General features: G+C 39.1%; 1 protein-coding gene across 8 annotated transcripts in view; it reads left to right on the top strand.

Moving 5' to 3' along the window:
• The window catches only part of ENOX1 (ecto-NOX disulfide-thiol exchanger 1), a 568173-nt gene that overhangs the window by 295201 nt on the left and 247880 nt on the right, over positions 1–25092 (top strand). For 3 of the 8 annotated variants that reach the window (XM_044249790.1, XM_044249788.1, XM_044249791.1), the window contains 2 exons: positions 8528–8640; positions 17752–17898. The exons of 1 other annotated variant lie outside the window; for it this stretch is intronic. In XM_044249790.1, the coding sequence (XP_044105725.1) occupies positions 17811–17898 (88 nt within the window). In that variant the 5' untranslated portion in view covers positions 8528–8640; positions 17752–17810. Of the gene's footprint in view, positions 1–8524; positions 8641–17751; positions 17899–23282; positions 23495–25092 lie in introns of those variants that run through there. 4 more of the 8 variants (XM_044249789.1, XM_044249795.1, XM_044249793.1 and 1 more) reach the window with 4 other exon arrangements.

The following is a 25092-nucleotide window of genomic DNA, read 5'->3' on the forward strand; positions in this document are numbered from 1 at the left end:
TAAGCACTATAGAAAATATCATTTATAAAAATGTATTTTTATTTATACACTTCTCAGCAAAGTAGGATATAACCCACATAAATTCTGCTACCTTCTTTCCTGTCTGAGAATTTCTGTCACTTAGGAAAACATGCAGTTGCTTCATCTATTGATTAAAAATGCTAAAAATCGTATTTTTAAAGTGAATCCTGAAAAGGAGGGTGTAAATAGTACTATTTTCTTCTTTTACTGCACTTAGAACTGTTCCCCCCAAGATTACCTTATCCAGCTTCATTTTGGTTAGGTCCTGGAGGGCGATGCATAGTAGAACGGTGCCGAAAGTAGGCTGTGATTTAAGTGTTTGCTGAACAAATAAATAAGAAAATTAATTAAAAGTGGCCTACAAGGGTGAATTTCCCAATACCCCATGACTTCAGTGGGCTAAATACCAGATGGGAAGGGTTTGGGAGACATAATGCTACATGTTCTTGCTTTATGCTTCCTCTCCAAGGATTCACTCTATTTATTGCTGTGGCATCTGGCAGGCTCGCTTTTCTGGGCCCAGCATGCTTCATGCCGTGTGTTAGCATTTTCCTGGAATGAAAGTCAAGGAAATACCATTTCTAAAAATACGCTTTATGGGTTTTCAAAAATATAGTATTTCCTTTCTACTAACTCATTCACTTTGAGGTCCTAATAAGTGACATTCATGCATTGGAAAAAATCACAGTGAATCTGACTTTATCTATGCAACAAGCATAACAACTGCTTTCACGAAATGTGCAAACACGGTCCTCCTCTTCTGTTTTTGAGACATCTTATTTTTGTGGGTTTATGGCCAGAGGCACTCCACGCTCACTAAAAATAGTTGCTAAAACATTTACTCAGTGCTTATTTATCTCAGGAACTGTTCTTTACATATATCAGCAAGTCCAGTCCTTTACCAATCCTTTATATGAGGTATTATTTATCCCATTACATTTTATAAATAAGGAAATTTACACTTAGACTATTAAATAGTTTGCCAAATTCACATGGTTAGTATTTTACAGGGCTGGGATTGCTTTCTTTTTTCCTTTTGATTTTTTAAAATTCATTTATTATTTATTATGAAAGACTCCATTTTTAAGAATTTTTTTTCTTTTGCATCATTTTATTATGAAAATCTTTAACCATACAAAAAGGTAGGAAGAAATGTTTAGTGAACACTCATGTACCCACCACTATCCTTCCGTCCTTCTAGCCATCTACGAATCCATCCTACTTTCGGACCCATTTTAATAAGTAAGTTGTAGACATCACTACCCTTTCCCCCAAAATACTTTGGGTTATATACCATTACAAGAATTCAAACTTTGTGTTTTATTTAATAATTCTTTTTTTAGGCAAAATTGATATTTACATAAAATACACAGATCTTAGGTATACATTTCTGTAAGTTCTGACAAATGTGCTCAAATCTGTATCACCTCAGAAAATTTCCTCATACCCTTTCCCAGCAAATCCCCAGCCCTCTTCACATCCAGAGTAAATCACTTCTGTTTTAGAACTTCATGTAACCAGAATCATATACTGCATATTCTTCTGTGTCAGGTTTCTTTCAAATAATATAATGTTTTTGAGATGACTCTGTTCCTGAATTTATCAATGCATTTTTTTTTCCTAATTTTTAAATTTTTATTTAAGTTCACTTAATTAACATATAGTGTATTAGCTTCAGAGGTAGAGTTCAGTGATTCATCAGTCGTATATAACACCAGTGCTCATTACATCCCATGCCCTCCTTAATGCCCATGATCCTGTTACCCCATACCCTCACCCTCCTCCCTCCAGCAACCCCCAGTTTTCTTCCTATGGTTAAGAGTTTCTTATGGTTTGTCTCCCTCTCTGATCAAATCTTGTTTTATTTTTCCTTCCCTTTCTCTATGCTCCTCTGTTTTGTTTCTTAAATTCCACATATGAGTGAAATCATATGATAATTTTCTCTAATTACTTATTTCACTTAGATACCCTCTAGTTCCATCCACATTGTTGCAAATGGCAAGATTTTTTTTTTTGGCTGAGTAATATCCATTGTGTGTATGTGTATTTATTCACAGATACGTACACACCACATCTTTTTTTTTTTTTTAAAGATTTTATTTATTGGGGCACCTGGGTGGCTGAGTGGGTTAAGCCGCTGCCTTCGGCTCAGGTCATGATCTCAAGGTCCTGGGATCGAGTCCCGCGTCGGGCTCTCTGCTCAGCAGGGAGCCTGCTTCCTCCTTTCTCTCTCTGCCTGCCTCTCCATCTACTTGTGATCTCTCTCTGTCAAATAAATAAATAAAATCTTTTAAAATAAAAAAAAAAGATTTTATTTATTTATTTGACAGACAGAGATCACAAGCAGGCAGAGAGGCAGGCAGAGAGAGAGCGAGAGGAGGAAGCAGGCTCCCTGCTGAGCAGAGAGCCCGATTTGGGGCTCGATCCCAGGACCCTGGGATCATGACCAGAGCCGAAGGCAGAGCCTTTAACCCACTGAGCCACCCAGGCACCCCTACACACCACATCTTTATCTACTCATCTGTCGATAGACATCTGGACTCTTTCCACAGTTCAGCTGTTGTGGACATTGCTGCTATAAACATTCAGGTACATGTCCCCCTTCAGATCACTACATCTGTATCTTTGGAGTAAATACCCAGTAGTGTGATTGCCGGGTCATAGGGTAGCTCTATTTTCAAATTTTGAGGAACCTCTGTACTGTTTTCCAGAGTGGCTGCACCAGCTTGCATTCCCACCAACAACGTAGGAGGGTTTCCCTTTCTCTGCATCCTCGCCAACACCTGTCACTTCTTGACTGGTTAATTTTAGCCATTCTGACTGATGTAAGGTGGTATCTCACTGTGGTTTTGATTTGTATTTCCCTGATATTGAGTGATGTTGAGCATTTTTTCATGTGTCTGTTGGCCATTTATATGTCTTCTTTGGAGAAGTGTCTGTTCATGTCATCTGCTCATTTCTTGACTGGGTTATTCTTCAGGTATTGAGTTAAGTTCTTTATAGATTTCAGATATCCATCTTCATCTGATAAAACATTTGCAAAAATCTTCTCCTATTCTGTAGGTTTCTTTTAGTTTTGGTGACTGTTTCCTCTGCTGTACATTTCTATTTCCTGGGGACTGATATTGTATTCCATAAATATGCCATGGTTCATTGATCCGTTCTTTGATAGATGAACACCTTTGCTCTTTGCAGGTTTGAATTTAATAAATGAAGTTATTATGAGCATTCCTGAACAAGTCCTTTTGTAAACGGAGCCTTTCATTTCCATTAGGTCGCTATTGAAGAGTGGAATTTAAGTCATAGTAGGTGCATTTTCAGTTTTACAAGAAATTACAGGTCTTTGTCCAAAGCAGTTGCACCATTTTACATCCCTACATACAGTATATGATAGTTTTGGTTGTTCTAGATCCTCAACATTTGGTATTACCAGTCTTTTGACTTTTAGCCACTCTGATGGGTTTTTAGTGGTACTTCCTTATCTAATATGCATTTTTCTTGATGATTCATATCTGAAAAACTTCTTTATGTGCTTACTGGGCATTCATATATCTTCCTTCATAAAATGTCCATTAAATTATTTTCCCATATCTATATTGGGTTGTTTGTACTTCTATTTTTGAGGTTTACTATATTATATATACATATATATATATATATATACACATACACACACACACACATACATATATATATGGCTTCCATCTTTGTTCTTCTTTTACAATATTGGTTTAGCTTTCTTAGTTGTTATGAAATTTTATATACATTTTAGAATTAGCTTGCCAGTTTCTAACAATAATCAACTTAGTGGGGCTCTGATTGGGAATATATTAAATCTAAATCTCAATTTGGGAAGATTTGAGTATCATCAATAATGAGCGTAATTCATAAGCACAATTCGTAAGCATATATACCTTCTCCATTTTGATAGGTCTTCTTTAGTATTTATCAGCAATATTTGGTAGTTTTTTGTGTAAAATTCTTATATGCTCCTTGTTTCATATTACTAAGAATTTTAAGTATTTTTAATACTTCAGGTGAAATTTTTATTTTTTTATCTCCTAATTGCTTACTGCTAACATAAAAAAACTATCATTATAGTATTATCTTGATTCCAAAATTGAACAAATATAAGAAAGCTACAGACCAATATTATTTAGGAATAAAACAACATGTGAAGAGAATTATACACCATGGGCAAGTGGGATTTATCTCAGGAATGCAAGACTAGTACAACATCCAAAAGTTAATCAATTTAAGATACCATATTAATAGAAAAAAAAGGGCAAAAACCATGTGATCATCTCAGTAGACCCAGAAAGAACATTTGACCCATACTTTTCATAATAAAACTATTCAACAAACTAGATATATAAAGAAAACTTCTCAACCTGATAAAGGATATCTATGAAAAACCTACAACTAACATCATACTTATTGGTGAAAGACTGAAAATGTTTCCTACCAAAGATGAGAAACAAGACAAGGATATCTTCTCTTGCCACCTCTATTCAATAATATACTGGGGGTTGGGCGCCTGGGTGGCTCAGTGGGTTAAGCCGCTGCCTTCGGCTCAGGTCATGATCTCAGGGTCCTGGGATCGAGTCCCGCATCGGGCTCTCTGCTCAGCAGGGAGCCTGCTTCCTCCTTTCTCTCTCTGCCTGCCTCTCTGCCTACTTGTGATCTCTTTCTGTCAAATAAATAAATAAAATCTTAAAAAAAATAATATACTGGGGGTTTTAGCCAAGGCAGGCAAGAAAAGAAATAAAGGGCATCTGAATTGAAAAGGGACATATAAAACAAACTCTGAATACAGATGGCACAGTCTTATATAGACAAAATCCTAAGGAATTCACACACACACACAAAACCATTGGGGCTAATGAATGAGTTCAGAAAGGCTGCAGGATAGATCAGTGTATTACAACCAGTTATATTTCTATACACCAGCAATGAGCAATCTAAAAATGAAATTAAGAAAACAGTTCCATTTAAAATAGCATCAAAAATTTTTTTTAAATGCTTAGGAATAAGTATAGCAAAATAAGCATAATATGTGGACAGTGAACACTAAAAAAGCAATGTCAAAAAAAAAAAAGATGACCTAAATAGCGAGACACCACATGTTCTTGAAGACTAATGTTGAGATGGCAATCTACAAATGTATGAATATAACACAAAATATAATCACTAGTTTTAAGGAAAACATAAATGAAAACCACAGTAAAATACTGCTTCATACCCATTTGGATTACTATAATTTAAAAAAAAAACTGATGATAGTGACTGTTGGTGAGGGGGTAGAGATTTTGAACCATTATTCCTTTCGGTGGGAATGTGAAATACTGTAACCACTTTGGAACAGAGTTTGGCATTTCCTCAAAAAGTTATTCATAGAATTACCATTTGACCTTGAAATTGTACTCTCAGTTATAAAACCAAGAGAACTGAGAATATATGTTCACACTGGGACACCTGGGTGGTTCAGTCAGTTAAGCATCTGCCTTCAGTTCAGGTCATGACCCCAGAGTCCTGGGATCTTCTGGCTCTTTGCTTAACAGGGAGCCTGCTTCTCCTTTTGCCTGCCACTTTCCCTCCTTATACTCTCTCTCCTGTGCCCTCTCTCTGGCAAATAAATAAAATCTTTAAAAATACATATCTATATATATACATTCACACAAAAAACTCAAATACAAATGTTCATCACAATATTATTCCTAATAGCTGAAAGTATAGAAAACCCAAACAGCTAATGAATAGATCAACAAAATGTGGCATATACACACAACAGAATATTATTCAGCCAAAAAAGGGAATGAGATACAGATAAATGCTACAATGTGGATGAAACTTGTGAACAGAATGCCAAGGGAAAGAAGTCAGACAAAAAAGACATGATGTTGTCTAATTCCATTAATGTGGAGTGTTCAGACAAGGCAACCCCATGGAGACAGAAAGTAGACTAGTGGTTACCAGGGACTTGGGGGAATGGAGAGTGAGTGCTAATGGTACAGGTTTCTTTTTCAGATGATAAAATATTCTGAAATTAAATAAAGATAATAAATAGGGGACGCCTGGGTGGCGCGGTTGGTTGGACGACTGCCTTCGGCTCAGGGCGTGATCCTGGAGTCCCGGGATCGAGTCCCACATCAGGCTCCCAGCTCCATGGGGAGTCTGCTTCGCTCTCTGACCTTCTCCTCGCTCATGCTCTCTCTCACTGTCTCTCTCAAATAAATAAATAAAATCTTTAAAAAAAAAAAAAAGATAATAAATAGGTGCACAATCTTGTAAATATACATAGAACTATTGAACTGTACACTTAAAAAGGATTAAATATATGGTATGTGAATTATATCTCAGTATAAAAATAAAACTGTGCCGATTTTATAAGCTTATTTACCAGCTATAATTATTGTTTGGTAGATTTCATAGGATTTTTAAATATAAACTATGCACATAGGGACAGTTTTGTTTCTTTCCACTGTTTATCTTCTATTTCTTTTTCTTACTTTATTGTAGTGGTTCAAACCTCCTGGGAAAGAAGTGGTGAGATTGGGTATCCTTGCCTTGCTCCTGATTTCCTGAGGACTCTTTTATTGTATTAAAAATTGAATAAGATTTTAGCCATAGGATTTTCAGAGATGCTTTTTATCAGATTGGAAAAGTTCTTTTCCATTCCTAGTTGGTTATTATTTTATTATAAATGGATGTTTAATTTTCTCAAAGGTTTCTTCTTTATCCATTAAGTGACTCATACAGTTTTTCTCTTTTATTCTTGAATCTTTCACTTTGTCTTATACCTGATTATCAATGAAATAGACACTGGGCTAGACAATGAAGTACAGTATCCCACAGAAGATTTTTCAGGGCTCAGGCTGCATGTGGCAATCCACATTCCTTTGTCTAGAACTAGTTACCTTTACACTTAAATGCAAGGACTACTGGGAATTACAGTCTTCCTATGTGCCTAGAAGAACCATGAAATGATTTGGTGAAAACAGTTACAGTGATTATGTTTAAAAGAAAGAAAATAAGGCTATACATTTCTTTAGCACTATATACTATCTAATTCAAAATCCTTTCCATTTTCTATGATTTGTATTAGAATTCAGCATGTATCTGTCATGATAGGCTGTTGCCCTGGTCTGTGCTTTATTCTTCATACATTTCTGGCCTTTTCATCCAGTCCCAAGGTTTTCCATCTTCCCTTTTGGGCCAAAGACCCTGAAATTCACTTCTACAGCTTAGACAACTCTCCTGAAATCCGAACCTCATTCCAGCAATCCTTTGAAGCATGTCTGCATGGATATTCCACTTAAAAGTCCCCAGACTGAGTTATTTCCTTCTTGAACTCTCTTTCTTGTGTCTTGTCTAACTCAGATAAAAGCACATTGGATACCCCCATTATTTAATCCACATTCATCTCTGACTTATCTCTCTCACTTTCCACATCTAATCACTTCAATGCATTAATCTTCTAAAATCTCTCTCAAGTCGATTCTTTCTTCTGTATTTCCATAGCTATGGCAGGTCCTTACCCTCCATGTGGAAAATCACAGCATCCTTGCCTCACAGCTCAGCCCAGCCCCTTTGAGCCATCTCTCACTCATTTTAGGGTAACATTTCTAAAAATACAAATATAATTATGATACCTTTATACATTAAATAATCTAATGACCTTCTCTAACAGTATCTGTTTTCAGGCTCTTCTTCTTATTTTAAAGTAGTAGAAATCTGTTTTCAGGTTCAAATCCTGGAGTTGAACAAAACAGTAAATGGATAGTAAGAGCCAGTTTTCTCCCTGCTGCAGCATTTGCAGATAAGCAAGGAGGGGAGGCCGGAATGAAAACCTTAGTACTGGATTAGAGTTGGACATGTCACCTAGGAACATGTAAAAAAAAAAAAACAATATATATATATATATATATATATATATATATATATATCAACGGACAGGTATAGGAACAATTGTGGTTATGTGTGTATACCTGGGCTTGAATATCTCCGTACCTTCCCTAGCTCTTCCTGCTGACAGGCCCTGGGGGCAGTGCAACCCCCATGGCAGCTAAAACACCAGCACCCAAATACTGGTTTCTAAACATCATGCCCCAATAAAAGGAACTAGGAATATTTGGAGAAGTGGCTGGTTCTAGGGCTAAGGTTGGAAAAATACAATGTAAACTTGGATCATTTGTTATTCCCCAAAGCAGTAAGGCACTCAAGAACCAGAAGAATGGGGGCATGTCAAAAGGGACATAAAAGCCAACCTAAAAAAGTTCCCAGTGACCAAGGCTCGAATAATTTGAGCAACAAAATAGATAACATGGTATTGGATTACAGTTGAAAGTATAAGATGAATATATATGAGTTTATCCATATAAATAACTGATTGAATAAATTAATAACTGGAATGGAAGGGACAAATCTTCCTTATAAAATAATTCCACCTAGCAAAGGCAGATATGGCTTCCTCCAGCAAGTAAAGTTTACTCTCATCCTCCAGTAGGAATGGAACTTAATGACTGACTCCCAATAAGAGAATTTGTGAAGAAGAGGAAGAGTAACTTTCCAGAGGAGAATACTGGTAAACACTAGTGATCAAGGTTATCATCACAAGTGGTAAGTCTTGTTGATATCATATAGCTCCTGCTGTGACCTGATGAAAAAATGTACCTTATCTCTGCAGTATTCCTCCCTAAACCCATAAACGTAGTCTGGTCATATGGAAAACAGTAGACAAAACCAAAGTGAAGGACTTCCTCTAAAAAACTGGCTAATATTTCTCAAAACTGTCAGGGTCATGAGTAACAAGGAAAAACTGAGAAACTGTTAGGATGAAACACAATGTGGTATCTTGGACTGGATGCTGGAACAGAGAAGGTGCATTAGCAGAAATCCTGGTGGGATAGGAACGAAAGCTGGAGTTGAGCTAATAGCAGTGTACTGGTATTGGTTTCTTGATTACGACAAATGTGCATAAAAGGTTAATATAACATAAAAGGTTAATGTTAGGGGAAACTCGGTGAAGCATTTATGGGAACTCTCTGTACTATCTTGGCAACTTTTCTGTAAAACTAGTTCAAATTTTAAGAGCTATTTAAAAATTAAGAAGGCCCAGTATAAGAGAGATACTCGCCAAGCTACTGTGCTTCAGGTAGAGTTGCAGGACCTAGAGTCCTGACTCCCTTGCCTCCCCCTCCCTCCACTCCGTCCTTGTCCCACCTCCCTCCCTCCCTAGGGCTCAAGGGTTATCTGGCCCGGATTTTGCAAACAACCACCTATAGAATTAAACTCAAACCCCTTGACATGCCTTCCAGTGCCCTTTATATCCTCGCCCTTGCCTCCCTCTCTCTTCATCATCTGTTGATCTCCTGCCTCCTGTATTTATTTCCATCATATATTCTGAAGGCAATTTCTTTCCTTCAAGCAGACCATGACCTTTGTGTTGATTTTCCCATGCTGTTCTTTCAGCTTAGAAGATTTTTCTCAAGTTTGTTCAGCCTCAAAAACTCTCCATTTTATGCCTAGATATCCAAGAATTTAGCTCAAGAGTCTCCTCTCCAAAGTCTCTAAGGGCAGGGAGGTGCTCTGGCAGTATTTCCATGATAACTTATCATCCCTCTTTGCTGTTTGTATGCAGGCAGCCTTCCTTTGGGGGTTGGCAAGCCCCCTAAGGAGATGTCATTCATCTTTTTGTGCCAAATATCAAGACATACCTAGGACAGAGCAGGTATTAAGTACATGTCAAGTAAATGGATAAATGGATGGGTGGATGAACGGACAGTAGCAAGGTTACTAAAACTAAGTTATGTCCTTTTTTGGTGGCATTTATATTTATTTGAATCTGGCTGTTCTAAAGCTACAAACTCAACATTCTAGTAGGTGAATTGATTGCCTACTAGTCTTCTAGGATAAAATACTTTTATCAGAAGACTAGTGTCCTAGTCTTCTAGGATAAAAAGAAAAGCATTGGGTCTTGGGGGATAAGTACTAGACTTAATTCCACCAGTATGTCTAGAAAACATACTGAAGGGGGTTGGATTTTACCCCTTTAAATAACAAAAAGTCTACATGTTGCATTCTTTACAGTCAATTAGATGGGGGCTGTAATGTTGCTTTTTCAGTCCGCTGGTGTTTGGAGGACTTGTCAGTAAAGCTGGTGGGTGCATTCATCTTCATTAGCCGTTTCAAAGTGATGCTTTTTGATGCAGGTGGGCCAACTATTCTCGGGCACTTTAATTTGCCGATTATTGTACCCACGGACAAGAACAGATAGTGATTAGTCTCACATTTTGCTTACTGGGCAGCTTAATGTTCTTGTCACCTTACATTGAGTTTTAAATGTGCAAAGTGCAAAAAGTGTCAAATGCTTTTCTCCAACTTAGGGGTGGGAGGGTGGTCACACCTAGTTACTTGCATTGCTTCTGGATACAGAAACTAAAGGGCCTGATTGATTAATAAAAGAGCAAGATAATATGGCAGAAGTCAATCAAGGAAGAGGGTGCATGTGCACGTGTGTATATATAGGCTTCGGTGTATCTACTTTCTTTCACAGAAGCACTGTATGCTAGCTTAGAGAATCCAAGTGCTAGTTGATGGCTTAGATTACTACCATTTTTTTTAAAAAGATTTTATTTATTTATTTGACAGAGATCAGAAGTAGGCAGAGAGGCAGGCAGAGAGAGAGGAGGAAGCAGGCTCCCTGCTGAGCAGAGAGCCTGATGCGGGCCTTGATCCCAGGACCCTGGGATCATGACCTGAGCCGAAGGCAGAGGCTTTAACCCACTAAGCCACCCAGGCACCCCAGATTACTACCATTTAAGGAAAGAGAGCATGGTAGGATATTCTTTACAAAATAACTTTGCACCTTAATAATTTCCTTCTTTGGATATTCTCAGGCAACACAGGTGACCCAAAACACAGAGTGAGATGCATCAGTTTTTCACATAATGAATATTCACTGCCTTATACTTTGGATGGTTTTACCTGAGCTATGTTTCACTAATGCCTTCTTTAATTAAAAAAAAAAAAAAAATGCCATAGAAAGGTAGGAAAGTTCCCTTTGGAAAAGCCCACCCCTCCCCCTGGGCAGTTTTGTTTGCTGTTCTTTTGCTTAATTGGGAGTAAAGTTGACTGGTTTATGGGAACCAAACCTAGCGCCCCTATTAGCAGAGAAGATTATTTAAAAGTGTAAGAAGGCATAGGAAAATGTCAGGCACATAGCATCCCAGACATAAACTTTAGTTTCTACCCTCTTGAAGAATGTTTGCATATAATGTTGTTCACGCCACTGATAACAGAAAATGTATTTAATAACTACTCAGAATTAATATGCTGTAGTATGCATGGCTGCCTAATTTAATTTATCTCTGATTAAGCCTATTATGTTTGAGATCACTTTACAGAAGAGATTTTTTTTTTTGCCAGCTGTAAGCTTATTTGAATTGTAATATAAGTTAATAATGTGTGAAATAACCAGTGGTGCCTACTTCTAAATGTTAATTTTGCCCACTGACTTCCTGAGATGATGCATACCCAGATCATTCATTGACATTTAGTTCATATCTTGCATGAAGACCAGATATTGGAATAAATAGGAAAATTAACTCTTTTAGGAGGCAAAGACAAATGGAATAGTAGTGCTTAATTCTGAAATCAGAGGAAAGGCCATTGCATTATAAAAGTAATTGAAAATCAATGCTTGATAATCATCACATAACGTGACAACTAATGTGTAACTTTTTCACAAGTTCTATTGTAACTGTAGTCCTTCAACGTTAAATAACCACTTGATTAGATAGGGTGGAACCTCAAAGAGTTTGGCCACAACTGCTGGAGCATTTGACTTGATGTCTGGGTGATGAGGTCTCTTCAGTGGGCCTAGCACTAGAGAGGGAAGAGACTTTTGCCACTGCCGTTCAGTGGCTTGGTCCCCAAGCTTGACTTTATGCCTGTCTTAAACCAGCTCTTTCATCCACCAGTCCAGTTCTCATTTTCAGTGTCATGGGGTGATCATCACCAAAAAAATGATTGGGTGATTATGACCCCCTTGTTCAGCGGTTGGCCTTATACTGAGTTACTTGTCTCCCTAGATATGGTTTCCATTGTGTAGAATGTGTATATATATTTACATTACTTTATTTTATTTTTATTATATTTCTTTAAGATTTTATTTATTTATTTGACATACAGAGATCACAAGAAGGCAGAGCAACAGGCAAAGAGAGAGAGGGAGAAGCAGACTCCCTGCTGAGCAGAGAGCCCGATGTGGGGCTCAATCCCTGGACTCTGGGATCATGACCTGAGCTGAAGGCAGAGACTTTAACCCACTAAACCACCCAGGCACCCCTATTATATTTATATTTGCTTCTTACCTACCCCAAAAGTGTTTTTCTCCCTTCTGGGGTTGCCTTTCCTGGTTCTAATTGAAATTCCACCCAGTCTTCAAGGCCTTGTTTAAACCCTACCTACCACCCTACCACCCTGTGCAGATTTCCCAACCGTCTCTGGGCACAGCCATTTCCTCTTTGATCTCCTCTTGTGGTTGGTGACTCCATTGTTTAGTCACCTTTCATGTGTTACATGGTGAGCTCCCTGAAGGCAGCTTGAGTTTTGAGTTTTAAACCTTTGTGGCCCCACAGTGCCCAATACACACACACAAAGGCAGTAGATGGTGGTGTTTGATGGTCAGAATGAAAACATGAAAAGACAGAAACTTATATATGCTGATCCTTAGATAAATAAATGTACAGTCAGTTCTTAAACATTCACGTGTTTAAGATGTGATATGGAAACTTACATGTAATGTTTAAAAAGTCAGTGCCCATAAAGTAGATTTCTCCTGGCTCTGAGTGGCTCTTATTAGATCTGTAGTTTGAATCCCAGAATGTATGCAAAGTAGTGTTTTTTAGCCCATGGTAACCTTAGAATGAACTGGGGAATATCAAATATATATTCTAATGATTGGGACTCACCTTCAGACCCAATCAGGGAATAGCATCATTTTAAAAAACTTAACCAGATGATCTAGAAAGGAGCCAGGATTGAGAACCACCGGTGTAAAGGAAACTTAAAGGTCATTAAATTCATTCATCCTTCTGGTGTCTGATTGCTTTCTACAGCTGTTTGGCAATGAAAGAAGAGAACTTCTAATAGGGAGATTAAAATTACAACTTTCTGGTGTAAGAGTCCGGTCCTCTCACTCGGGCCACAAAACCAAGGTGACCCACTGTCACTGTTTGCCAGAAGACTGTCTCAGTTTTAGCCTGGAAGGCCCAACACATGGGACACCTATCTGTCCGGGACAAACTAGGATGATTGGGCTACCCTACTACCAACACACTTATACTTTGGATTCAACAATGTTGTTTTTTTGATAAATTTCCTTTTAAGGAGGAGGAAAAGTATGCTTTTGAGGCAGAGTATTTAATGAAAAGATAGAAATAATTAGAACACTTTAAAACCTTAGCAGCCTTGAGGGGAAAGAGACACATCAAGAGAAAAAAGAGAAAACATAGCAACAGGTTGTGTTGGAACTCCTGCAATTAAGATGAAGGAGGGGGGTTTATTTCATGTAATTAATTAAAGAACATCAACATATTCATTCACTTTTATCTCTGCTATGTAGATAAATTAAGAATGATTTTGTAATGTAAGAAACATTAAATGAAAATCCCAAATTGGTAAATATAATCAACTTAGCTATAAGCTCCTTGAGGATAGTAATTTTTACCAGTAAGAAAACAAAGACTTATTGAAGGCTACATGGAAAGTTCCTGACACAGCTTCTGGCTCTTGGATACTCTTTTGGTAGGTTCTTTGGCCTCTTTCCTGCTGTATATCCTTTTATTGCCAGCAACATACAGCACAGCCCTTTCCTTTCAGATCAAAGTAAATGCTGGTAGGTTGATAGGAGAAGTGAAATTGTTTTAGTTGACAAATCGTTTTAGCAGTTCAACTTGTAATTGTAGCATTAAAAATTATGCCCGTGAAATGCTCATTTGAATCTTCTGTTTTCACGGTGTAGTCCAGCAGCCTCAGGATTAATTTATCCTGAGATTTTCCATCCAGGTCCTGCTGATCACTGAGCAGCCAGTCCGATCACTACCTTGCTGATTCATTTCATTCACTGATTGCCAAAATTGCCAGATGTGTCTTAGTAATCTGACTCTCTTCTTCACCAAATCAAATCCACCAAATTGGCAGCAGTTCATTCAATGTGTTGGTGATCAGAGATACTGATGGTACCATGTGGAGGAGATGTTAACCTATACTTAGAAATTTCCTTGAAACCATGATAGACTTTCTCCCATAAAAGTTAAACGCTGCTGTAGGAGAAATCAATAAATAAAACCTCTGACACATTATATTTTCCTTTTTTTTCCTTATCTAGACCATTTAACTGAGGCCATAAGACTCAGAGAAACATTATAGAATGAGAAGCTGCAGGTCAACTCATCATCCTTTCCAAAATATGTTAATAAGTAGTACCTGAAAAAAAAAAAAAGTGGGGATGATTTGTAAGCAAATAAGTTTGTGATACGCCAGGTTAAACAAATCCAAACTGGTCCCTGGAATGGGGGAGATGAACACATATTCCAAAATTACCTAACTGTAGAACTCTTTCTCTTTAATATCTGAAGGAGCTTCATCTAGCCTTCCAATTTTGCTGTTAATAGTGTCCCCAAAAGGTTAAAAAACTGATCCAGAGTCAAATATTATCTTCAATTTTTTTCCACGGTCCCTGCCACCCCCATATTGCTTTCCCTAATTGCCTATGGAACTTATCCCCATCACTCCTAAGTAACTCACATGTTCCTTCTAATGGACCAGCTTACCAGTGATGTGATGCCTAAGAACAGAAGTGAAAACTGTTCACTTAGAAAAGATGTACTTCTAGAGAGTTAAAGGTTTCTTCTTATGCTCTGATTTTAATAGCTTTTATTTATTGGGCACGTAGAATATGTCAGGCTCTTTATATGTATTATGTTATTTGATCCTCATAAAAGCCTGCAAAATAGATAATATTATGTCTGTTTTCCTGTTAAGGAGATTTTGAGCTTTTTGAAGATCATGCATTCAGTATGTTGGAAGAGTTAGGATTTAAAACAAGGTCAGTCTGACCACAAAGTCTTTCATCTTATCAAGCACAAAGATATGATCACAGCTGCTTTAGAAGCATTGTTGTGGACAACATACTTACTTTTTAAAATTTATTGGCCCATAATTGAGTTATGGCATAGTATAGAGAGAATTACATAATTTCAGGTAGACAAATTTGTAAGAAATATACTCGGGAAAAATAAAAACATATTAAAATGATAGCCAGTAATCTGACCTAAATTTATTTTGGGAACGGGGTAAGGAATATATATAATATACATTAGAGCATACATACATGAATTAATTCTGAAACCAAACATAGATAGTTTTGGGGGCAGTAAAAGGACAGGAACATAACTGGAAGATAATCTGAGCATGTAATTGTGACACTTTCTTATCTGGATTGTTTTTGCTGGATAATGGTGTTTTTTATATGAATTTTGGGTTCATGTTCCTGAATGAATGAATGGATGGAGTTTCTCCCTAAACACTTAGTGATTTCATTATTTGAATGCCTTCCATGTGAGTGAGCATTGTTTAGAGTTATCTTAAAGTCAGATGACTTTCTGCAGTCTTTTCTCTTGTTTAATAAACTTACACAGGTTTTCTTAAAATAGTTATTTGGGCCAGTCATCTCAGGATTTTTTAAAATCCTTTTCTTGATGTCTGTTTCTTTTATTTCCTTCCCCACTCTGTCCCCCCAGCTCACCTTCTCAACCCTCCCTTCCTCCCTCCCTCCCTTCTTTCCTTCCTTCCCGTGTACTAAGAAATTGACGTGGCATCTGCCTCAAGTTGATTATGGGTCCAAACTTCTGGATTCAAGATAACAATGAGACACTATAAAGCTAAATTCTTAGAGGAGTTCAACTCATTTTGCATAACTCTACCTTGAAAATAATGGATAATTAAACTGATTTGGGCAACATCCTCCCTGAAAATAGGTTTCAGGTAGTTAGTCCTTGATTAGGGGTAACCTGAAATTCTCTGGATAAACAAACTAGACCAGAGTAGAATGCATAATAAGTACATAAAACCCAGGAAAAATTTATAAGACTGGAAACCTGTGTTCTGTCAGATTGAAGACAACGTATTCACATCTTCTTATCCCAAAATCTCCCTGAAATTGTAGTAAAGGGTCAAAAATCTACAAAAAAGATAAAAGGAGAATGAGAGCAAGAGAGACCAAGCCAAGGAGGAGAAGCTGCCAAGTAGGAGATGTCAGCACATTTGGGGAAGATGGCACCTTGATGGAGGAGGAGGAGCTGAGCTAGCCTGGGAAAAGCCTGCAAATTCATTCTGCAGGACCCTGGGGAAGCTTGGAAGGGTGTGAGCATTAGTCCTCTCCCTGCATCACATCATCCCTAACAGTTCTCCATCCGTGCTGGATGCTTGAGGCACAGTCTCCAGCTAAAGTGACTCAGAGCTGCTCTGGACTCAAGGAAATGCAGCCCAGACTGGAGAGGTAAAGCCACGGGTACTAAACTCCACAGGGAACAAGTTCGACCCTCTTGGACTATTTCATAGCAGAGCTCCAGAGCAGCTAGTCCTGGGGACCAGCTCTTTAGATAAGAGTTTAAAGGATGCTCATCTAGAGAAACTGAACAACTCAAAGAAATGACCTGACTGGTGTTTGGAATTCCCATCAAAATGGCTGGATTCCCTACCCAGTTACCCCACAAGGATGCTTGCCAAGTAATAAAAATGCCCTGCACCCATGCAGGGCTTCCACTTAGTCTTGTAAAGACTCACTGTTCCAAAGTGCATGTGTGTGTGTGTGTGTGTGTTTGTATCTGAAATATAAATGAATAGTGAGAGAGTCACCAGTGAGTTTAAGCCCCAACATAAAATACAGAATAAAATATAGAGATCAAAACAGGGAATTTGGGGGGTTTGCTCAGTGAAAATATAGATAACTCAGAAGTAGAAGAAAAACTTTAAAGAACCTAAATATCTTCAGAAAGATTAGAAGACAGTATTAGATCTACAAAATAAAAAGGGCATCCTATTTTTTAAAAGAATAATCTGAAGATAAGAGCTCCTGGAAATTAAACTTAGAGTAAAAAAAAAAAAAAAATTATCCAGAGGTATAGAAGATAAAGTCAAGTAAACTTTCTAGAAAGTAGATTAACAGGGCAAAGGTGGACAAGAGGGAAAAGAAGGTAAGAAATGCAGTGGATGAGTCCATGAGATTCAGCATCTTACCATAGGAGTTCCAGAAAAAGAAAACAGGAAAAAAAAAAAATGGTGAGGAGAAATGTATCAAAAAATAATACAAGAAAAATTTCAAAATGAAGCAATAGGCATATCCACGTTTGAAGGGTCCAGAACAATGGATAAGAAAAGATCCTCACTGAGATCCTTTAATATGAGGTTTCAGAATACCAGGGATTACAAAGAAGATTCCAAAACCTTCCAGAAAAATAGGTCATATACAAAAGATCAGGAATGCCAATAACACCAGGCTCCTCAAGCGCCCAAAGACAATTCAGCCCTCACAATGCTTAAGCAGATGATTTTACTTAGGATTCAATGAAAGCTTAAGTAGCAAGTGTTGAGTGTAGAATTAAGACGTTTTCAGACGCTCAAGGAAGGTCTCAACAAATTTACCTCCCATGTACCTTTTCTCAGGAAGCTACTAGAGAATGTGCTCTACAAAAATGAGGATGTAAACCAAGAAAGAGGAAGCCATGGGATCCAGGAAACGGGGGACCCAACACAGGCGAGAGGCGCAGGGATTTCGCAAGATGGTGTTAAAAAGAAGCCCCAGGACAACAGGTGGGCAGCTGGCCTGGGAAACCACTAGACCAGACAACTCAGTGGGAGGATCCTCGAGGGAAGAACAGAAGTGACAGATTAACTGATGCTGTTGATCACATAAAGAAAAAATGGTTTTAATAGGGCTTTTGTAGTTAAAAAGTTTAAACTTTAAAAAGTGCAGGAGCAATTAGTATTAGACAAAAAGGGAGGGGCCACCAGAAAAGCTAAATATTGCACAAGCTAGGAAGTGTTTTCTTACACTTTCTTTCACTATGTGGCTCAATAGTAAACAATTATTATACAGTCATAACAATCTAAACACAGAGTTTTGATTCAACCCCAAATCGCTACTTTAACGTACTGGGGAGATACGGGAGGAAGCTTGCTGGGAGGTGGTGATGGTACAGGGCTGCTAAATTTCTCTTTGTCTACTAGGGAGACAGAAGGTAATCTCTAAAAACGGTAACTTGAGAAATAGCAGTATGTACACATTACTTAAATTTGGAAGTTGAAAGTAGTTTTCTCTTCCATGGCAGGATTCGTTCTCTTTATGGGGAGGGATGGGTTGGTTACCAGTTAGTCTCTCTCTTCTGGATAAAACATAGATTTATCAAACTGAGAGTAACTAACTGTGTGGGGCCAAAGACTTACCTGTGTAATGAGCTCACTCTGGCAAATAACTCTCTTTCATAATAAAGCAAACCAAAAACACGATCTCCTCCGAGGAGCAGGAAGGGGTTGGGGGGACAGGTGACAGACGGGATGGTTGTTTTTAATTATAGGCCTTATAGTACAGGCCTTATACTTTTTTAAACTATAGGCATATCTTATTTTGAGAAGTATGAAGTGGGTTTTAAAAATTACTGGAATTAGAAGTAGAGGTTGTAAAACCAAAGAGTACAACCCTCCTCCACTCCTGTACACCACACAAAAAAACAAAAACAGAGGAAGAAGCTAATGTTGCTTTTTTGGATCTCTTTCGGAACTAACGTATTTATCCCACATCTAATAACGAAGTCGGGGCCTTAGGACCCTCTGCTGGTCTCACCCCAGCCAACATTGCCTGCCGTCCAAGCACACCCCACATTCAGCGCTGAAGCTCTTCAGGGCCACTGCGCGGTCCCTTGCAGCATCTGTTCTTCTCCTCAGCTGGGCCTGTGCTCCCCTTCCACTCACATGTGTTCGCACACACATAACCAGTCCCAGAGTCTCCTTGTTCCACTTTCCCCATTTTGTATCTAGCTTTGGATTCCTCTCTGAAGGGTCTTCAAGAGGCCTCGGATCATAGTGTTCTCCCCTTTGTTTTAATCCTCGTTGTATTGCATTTGGCACCACTTACCACAGTCCTGCTATGTTGTGTTGTTTGGTTTTTACTTGTCCTGTCTTTGCTGAAAGCTAGAAGGTGACAAGGGCAGGAGCCATGGTGCACTGATATTTATTCCTCCTACAGAGCTTGGCTGAGTGCTGACATAATCCAGGTCCCGCCTCAGATAATAATTAAATGAATAAATTAATCTTTCATTAAATGTGGGATCTGTTCAGTCAGATGGCCCAGAGTTAAACATCTGTATCCACATTAATAAATTTTACTGGAAGGTAAGGATTTTATTTGTTTTGTTTTAGGGAAGCTTACATGCTTTCTCCTAAAGGGGAAGATAGCCTTCAGAGCCCAGAGGGTTACCTGCTCCCTAAAATGTTTGTTTCTACTTCATTTGTGGAGGATGTATAAAGCTTGTCACCTGGAGGGTCAAAGATTTCCTTTGACTCTGTAAGGATTCCAGGTAGCCTGGCACTGAGGAAAATTGCAAACAGGGTGTTGCCTTGGCTACCCCACCAACCCCAGCTAGAGGAGCTTCTAGACATCACCCTGTGCCTGGTCGACAGTAGCATAGGCTAAGATGAGGCAGGAAAGGGGAGAACCTCTCCTGAGGCCAGAACATTAAAAAAGACATTCCAGCAATACTCAAGGATAACACAAGCACTGGTGCGGGGGGGCGGGGGTGGAGGGTCGAAGCTGTGAGTGGCTCTGGAACTTATATCCAGAGCTTCTTACACCTGAGCACTTGAGGTCCCTTTCTACTTCATCAGGTTGGATGCTACATTCCCCCAATCTTTATATGACCACTAACTGATCATCTTAACAAATTATACAACAGGATTAATCTAGAACCTTCTTATGTGCAAACAGTGGCATACTATGGACCCACGAAAGAGAATGAGGTAGACCTGTTCAGTTCTGTTATGGGGAGAGCTTTAACGCACACTGCCGAAGGGAAAGTCAGCGTGGAATGGGAGGATTCCCTTCATGTCTTTACGGTGGTGTCACTGTTTCTGTTGGCTCTTCCTTAACCACTGCGTTTACAATCACAATCATCCCCTCTCCTGCTTTTTCTCCATTAACTTTTATCCCTATTTGACATATCATGTATTTACTTTGCTTATGATGTATATATTCCTTACTGGGATGTAAGGTACAGTAGGGTTTCTGTGTGTTTTATTTACTGTTTCCCCCGCCCAGTGCCTTAAAATGACTGTATGAATGAATTAGTATGAAAAAGTGCATTATTTGCACAGAATATTATTATTCATCCAGAATCTCTAGAAGGCCACAAACCTACCAACAGTTCTCTGTGAGCCGTAGAACTAAGGGCACGTGGGAGGAAGAGTATCTTCGGTTGCATATATCATACCGCATACACGCATCACTTCTTAAAATAAAAACACTAGTTTAAGAGGGAGTCCCATTCACAGTGTTTCTCGAAAGGCCATAAAAAAATAGAAGTTATTTAGTCAGCACCATTTATTTCTGGTCCCGAGATAATGAACACCATTTAGAATCTCCCTTCTTTTCAGAAGTCAAGTTAGAAATGCCCCATGATTCAAGTCCATGGACTTTATACTTTATGAAGCCTTTATCAGATCAGACTTTTTATTTTCCATCAGAGTGGAGCCATCTGTATTGATGTTGTAGTGGGGCAAAATTAAAAAAAAAAAAAGGGGGGGTTTTAGGTCAGATACATTTATAACTTCTTACTAAGTGACCCAAGCCCCGTGACTTAATCACCCGGAGCCTCAGTTCTTCTACCTCTAAAACAGGGATAATTTTTCCTAGGAGTAGAGGGTGTTGTCCAAGTGAGATAGGATGAAGTCTGAATATTCAGTGCCCGGCAGGAGCTGGTTCACAGCAGGGCTCAGTAAATGTGAAGTCCTCCCTTTTCTCTGCAGAAGGTGAGCTAGAGAGCAGACTTGTAGGGATATTCTTCTCCCTGGGTCCTCATGGTGGTCCCAGCAGCACCAGGGAGTTTATAGGAAATGCAGAGTCTCAAACCCCACCTGATCAAATGAATCCGCATGTAGTTTAACAAAATACCTGGTGATTTCTCTGCACCGTGGAGTCTGAGAAACTCTGTTCTTATGCTTCTTAGGCAGTGTTTCTGACAGGGTTGCATTAATCGTGTTTTTTTATTTTCTGTATTTCATGATACTTGGATATCCTAGGGCCTCGCAGATCCTGGGGAAGGCTCTGTCCTTGCAGGGTTAGCTAATTCCTAGAGATCTCAAACACTTGGCCTAGGAACACTCTTTGGATGTGCAGATCAAGCCATCCTGAGCCCATGCCCCCACCCGCCTCCTTTTCTCAGGCCCTTGCAGTCCAGAATATTATGCCCCCTACTAAATCACCTCAGCGCCAGATACTGGACAGTTGGGAACCAGTCATATACCGCTGAAATTTCGCCAACTAGCCAACCCTAACCCTCTCACCTTGCCTTGCTTTGCCTTTCCTGCAGAAACCACTCACAAGTTTGTTGCCCAAATTCCCCCCCCCCTTATTCCCTCTGATTCCAGCTGACCCTGGTGCCTCCAGACCTTCTTGGCACTTGCATGGCCCCCTGCTCTTGGGAAATGCATAGAGCAAACTTTCTTTTCACGGGCAAACATCTCCTAAAATTCTGGCCTCGCCCCACCTGATACAACCAAAATCCAGGGGACATTTTCAAACAAGGCTGCCCTCTTTAAATGTGTTCCCTAGTTTAGTGCCACCAGCCACCATTCCCGCCGTTCACCTTGCCAACTGTAGTTTCATGGGAAGAGTGTGCGGGTGCCCAGCAGAGCCAGATATGGTGGGGGGGAGAGCTGACCTACAGACAGAAACACCAGAAGATGCGTGAGGCACCTCATGAGCCTGAACTTACTTTTAAATAGAGATGATCAAGAATAACCATGAACAAAGTTGTAAATCTGCTTAAGGTAGCAAGACTACACCAAACGCCAGTAATGCTCCTTAATCACGCGCTTTGAGCACTTCCGAAACTGCCATCACAAATGATTAAGACCTCTGAGATAATGGAACCGTTTGAATTGAAACACACAAACTTATTTACAGAATGTCACGGAAACAAATGAAAACCTGCCATCCACATCCATTCATTTTTCCCTGTGGCTTCGTAATGTGGTATATGTGTTTATGTCGAAATAACTCCTGCCGGGAAACAGCCCTTCTGTAACCCAGCCGCCAGCCTGCCCGCTTTTGCATGTGCCTCTTGTCTCTCCCGTTTGGAAAAATGTCTTGGTATATGCAAGTGAGGAACCTGAACCTGAAGTGAATTACGGCAGATACTCGAAGAACATAAAAGGGACTTTTCTCCCTCGGACTAAAAAAAAAAAAAAAAAATTTAATGAGTGTTTATTTCAGAAATACCCCACATTTGTTAGATAAGATGATGAGAACACAAGATAGCAATTTTATAGTAACTTTTCCCTAATAAAAGTTTTTATTAGTTTAATTAAGAAATTGGGATTTGATTAGCAGCATTTAATTAGAAATATTAGACAAGGAGATTTTTTTCCATTGTCTTACGACTATCAGTTTTGTTTGCTTGAGACATAAACCCTTCTCACCAGGAAGGTAACTATGTGAGATTATTACCACAAAAAAGTTGTGGTATCTATCAGCACTGTATGTACACGTTAAATTTATATAATTGTTTCTGCCAGTTCTACCTCAATAAAGCTGGGGGAAAAAATAAGCCTATCGGTTATGACCATAAAAAGAAACTTGGGCTGCAGATATCAGGAGTCTGTGCCCCATCACCAGCTCTATCACGTTCAAGATTATGGCCCAGGCAGTGTCTCCTGGCTGGTGTGACTGACAGCATCCCCCCAAAACACAGGCTTTTTTCTCAGTAGGTATTTTGTTTGATTGCTCCTTGACCCTTTTCCAAGAAGCCTAATTTGCCCAAGGGAATCTCACACAGGAAAAGAGTGTTTGCATCTGCTTAGGGAAATGTGCCTGAAATAATGACTTATTTAGAACAGAACAGAACGGAATGGAATGGATTGATAAGCCAGTTTGAGCAGGCAGAGAGCAACTCCGGGCCTCGTAACCCTTATAAAAGGAGCCGTGCAGCAAAGCAGTCTGCCCAGACTGGGTCTGGCAGCATCCATCTCCGTGCCACCAATGTCGGTCTCCTCTCCGTAAACTCCATGCAAAATTCTTAGTCTTACAAATGCCTCGAGGCATGTGATCTTGTCCCCGGCGTCACAGCCACTTCCAAGATGGTGCGGATTTCTCGATTCAGTCCTGCAGACGCCAGTGTAGAAATTGCTCCCCGAGGTATGTTCCCCGTTTTAAATGTGGTATCCTGTGGGTGACTGCAGAGCTCATGGTAGCGGTGCTGGAAGTGGAAGCGCTTTCTGGGGGGCGGAGGGAGTCAAGTCATTACGTGCGCGGGTGCGGGGTTTGCCGGGGGAGAACTTGACTCAGCTTCTTGCTCACTTACTGAACTTAAAATGAACCAGCAGTCAGAAGCAGGAGCTGACATCTCATCTTGCAGGATGAAGGATGAGTTAAGGCAAATAAAAAAAAACAAAAAGAAAGAAGGAAACGGAACATTGCCACTGTATGGCTCTTTGGTGCTGCTGTTTTCTATTTCTTTTGCTTTGTCTTTTTTCTCTCTTTTTTTTATTTCCCCAGGAAAATGTAGTTAATTTTTTAGAACCATAGCCTCAAGGCCAGCAACTCCTTTGAAATGGTAAAGGTGACAACAAGAAGTTTCTTAAAATAAATTTTAAAACCTGAGTTTACTTTTTTTTCTGTCTTAATCTTTTTCTGCTGTTCAGTTAAAAATGAAAACAAAGATGGAATCATGGACCACATTTAAGTGAGCAACGTTAAACTTAAAGTCTCATGTATGCACAGCAGTAATGGGCGTTTGTTTGCTTTTCTTTTTAAGTTTAAATCTATCTTTGCACAATTAGCAAATTATTAAATGACCTTTCCTTCAAAGTCTGCAAGCAATTGCTTGTTTCCACTAATAAGAGAACATGTTTTACAAGGTTCACGTTGATTAATTGACAAATGCTGATAAAATCAAAGCAAGGCTAAAATGCAGTGCTCCAGCTGCAGTATAAATTACTTCTGTTCAATAATGTTTCAAGTGACTATGCATTTATGGTTTACCTTTCAATAAATATTACTGTCTTAATTGAAACATCCATTGTGGAAATTTATCTCTGAAGATGACTGTCCGGAACCACAGCTCGGACTAAACATTTCTATAGCTCTATATGTTTTTCTGCTCAATTAAAAACATTGATTGCTATGGGTATTTTAAAAATGGATGCTTTATGGTTTATGCAAAATGAGCACTAACACATTCTAATATACTTTGAGAATCTTGCACCCTTGAATGACCTAAGTATAGTGTTTCCTACATTTCTGGATAGCTTCAACTATAACAAAAAATTAAGTGTTCTAAACCACTTAGCCTTACAGCATTCACTAAGAGCATTACAGGATTACAGGATGGCCCTTTGCCATCCAGCTGTTGTGGCAACTATGTTGGGCTCCATTAGAGGGCCCATAGCTGGCTGTTTCAAGTTCATCCATGTTTCAGGCATCACTGGGGCACAGCCAAGCTCAGCTTCCTAGTTTTGCTTATGAGTAAGCAGCTGTCCAGAAGGATTTTGCCTCCCAGGTCAAACCTGAAGGCACAGAAGCTCCCAGCAGGAGGGGAATGTACATTAGGTCACTGAAGAGTTCCTATTCCTCTCTTGTTGAGATTCATACCCATGGGGTAGATTCACAGACTCTAGTGCCTCCAGAATATTGTAGCCTATAGATTTAGGGGTCCAACTGCTCTGATAGTTTTGTCTGGTCATCTTAAGCTGTCCTACCATATCTAGCCTCCCAGGAAATTAGACATCTTCCAG

Source organism: Neovison vison, chromosome 5 (assembly GCF_020171115.1).
Source record: "Neovison vison isolate M4711 chromosome 5, ASM_NN_V1, whole genome shotgun sequence".
NCBI classification, from domain to species: domain Eukaryota; kingdom Metazoa; phylum Chordata; class Mammalia; order Carnivora; family Mustelidae; genus Neogale; species Neogale vison.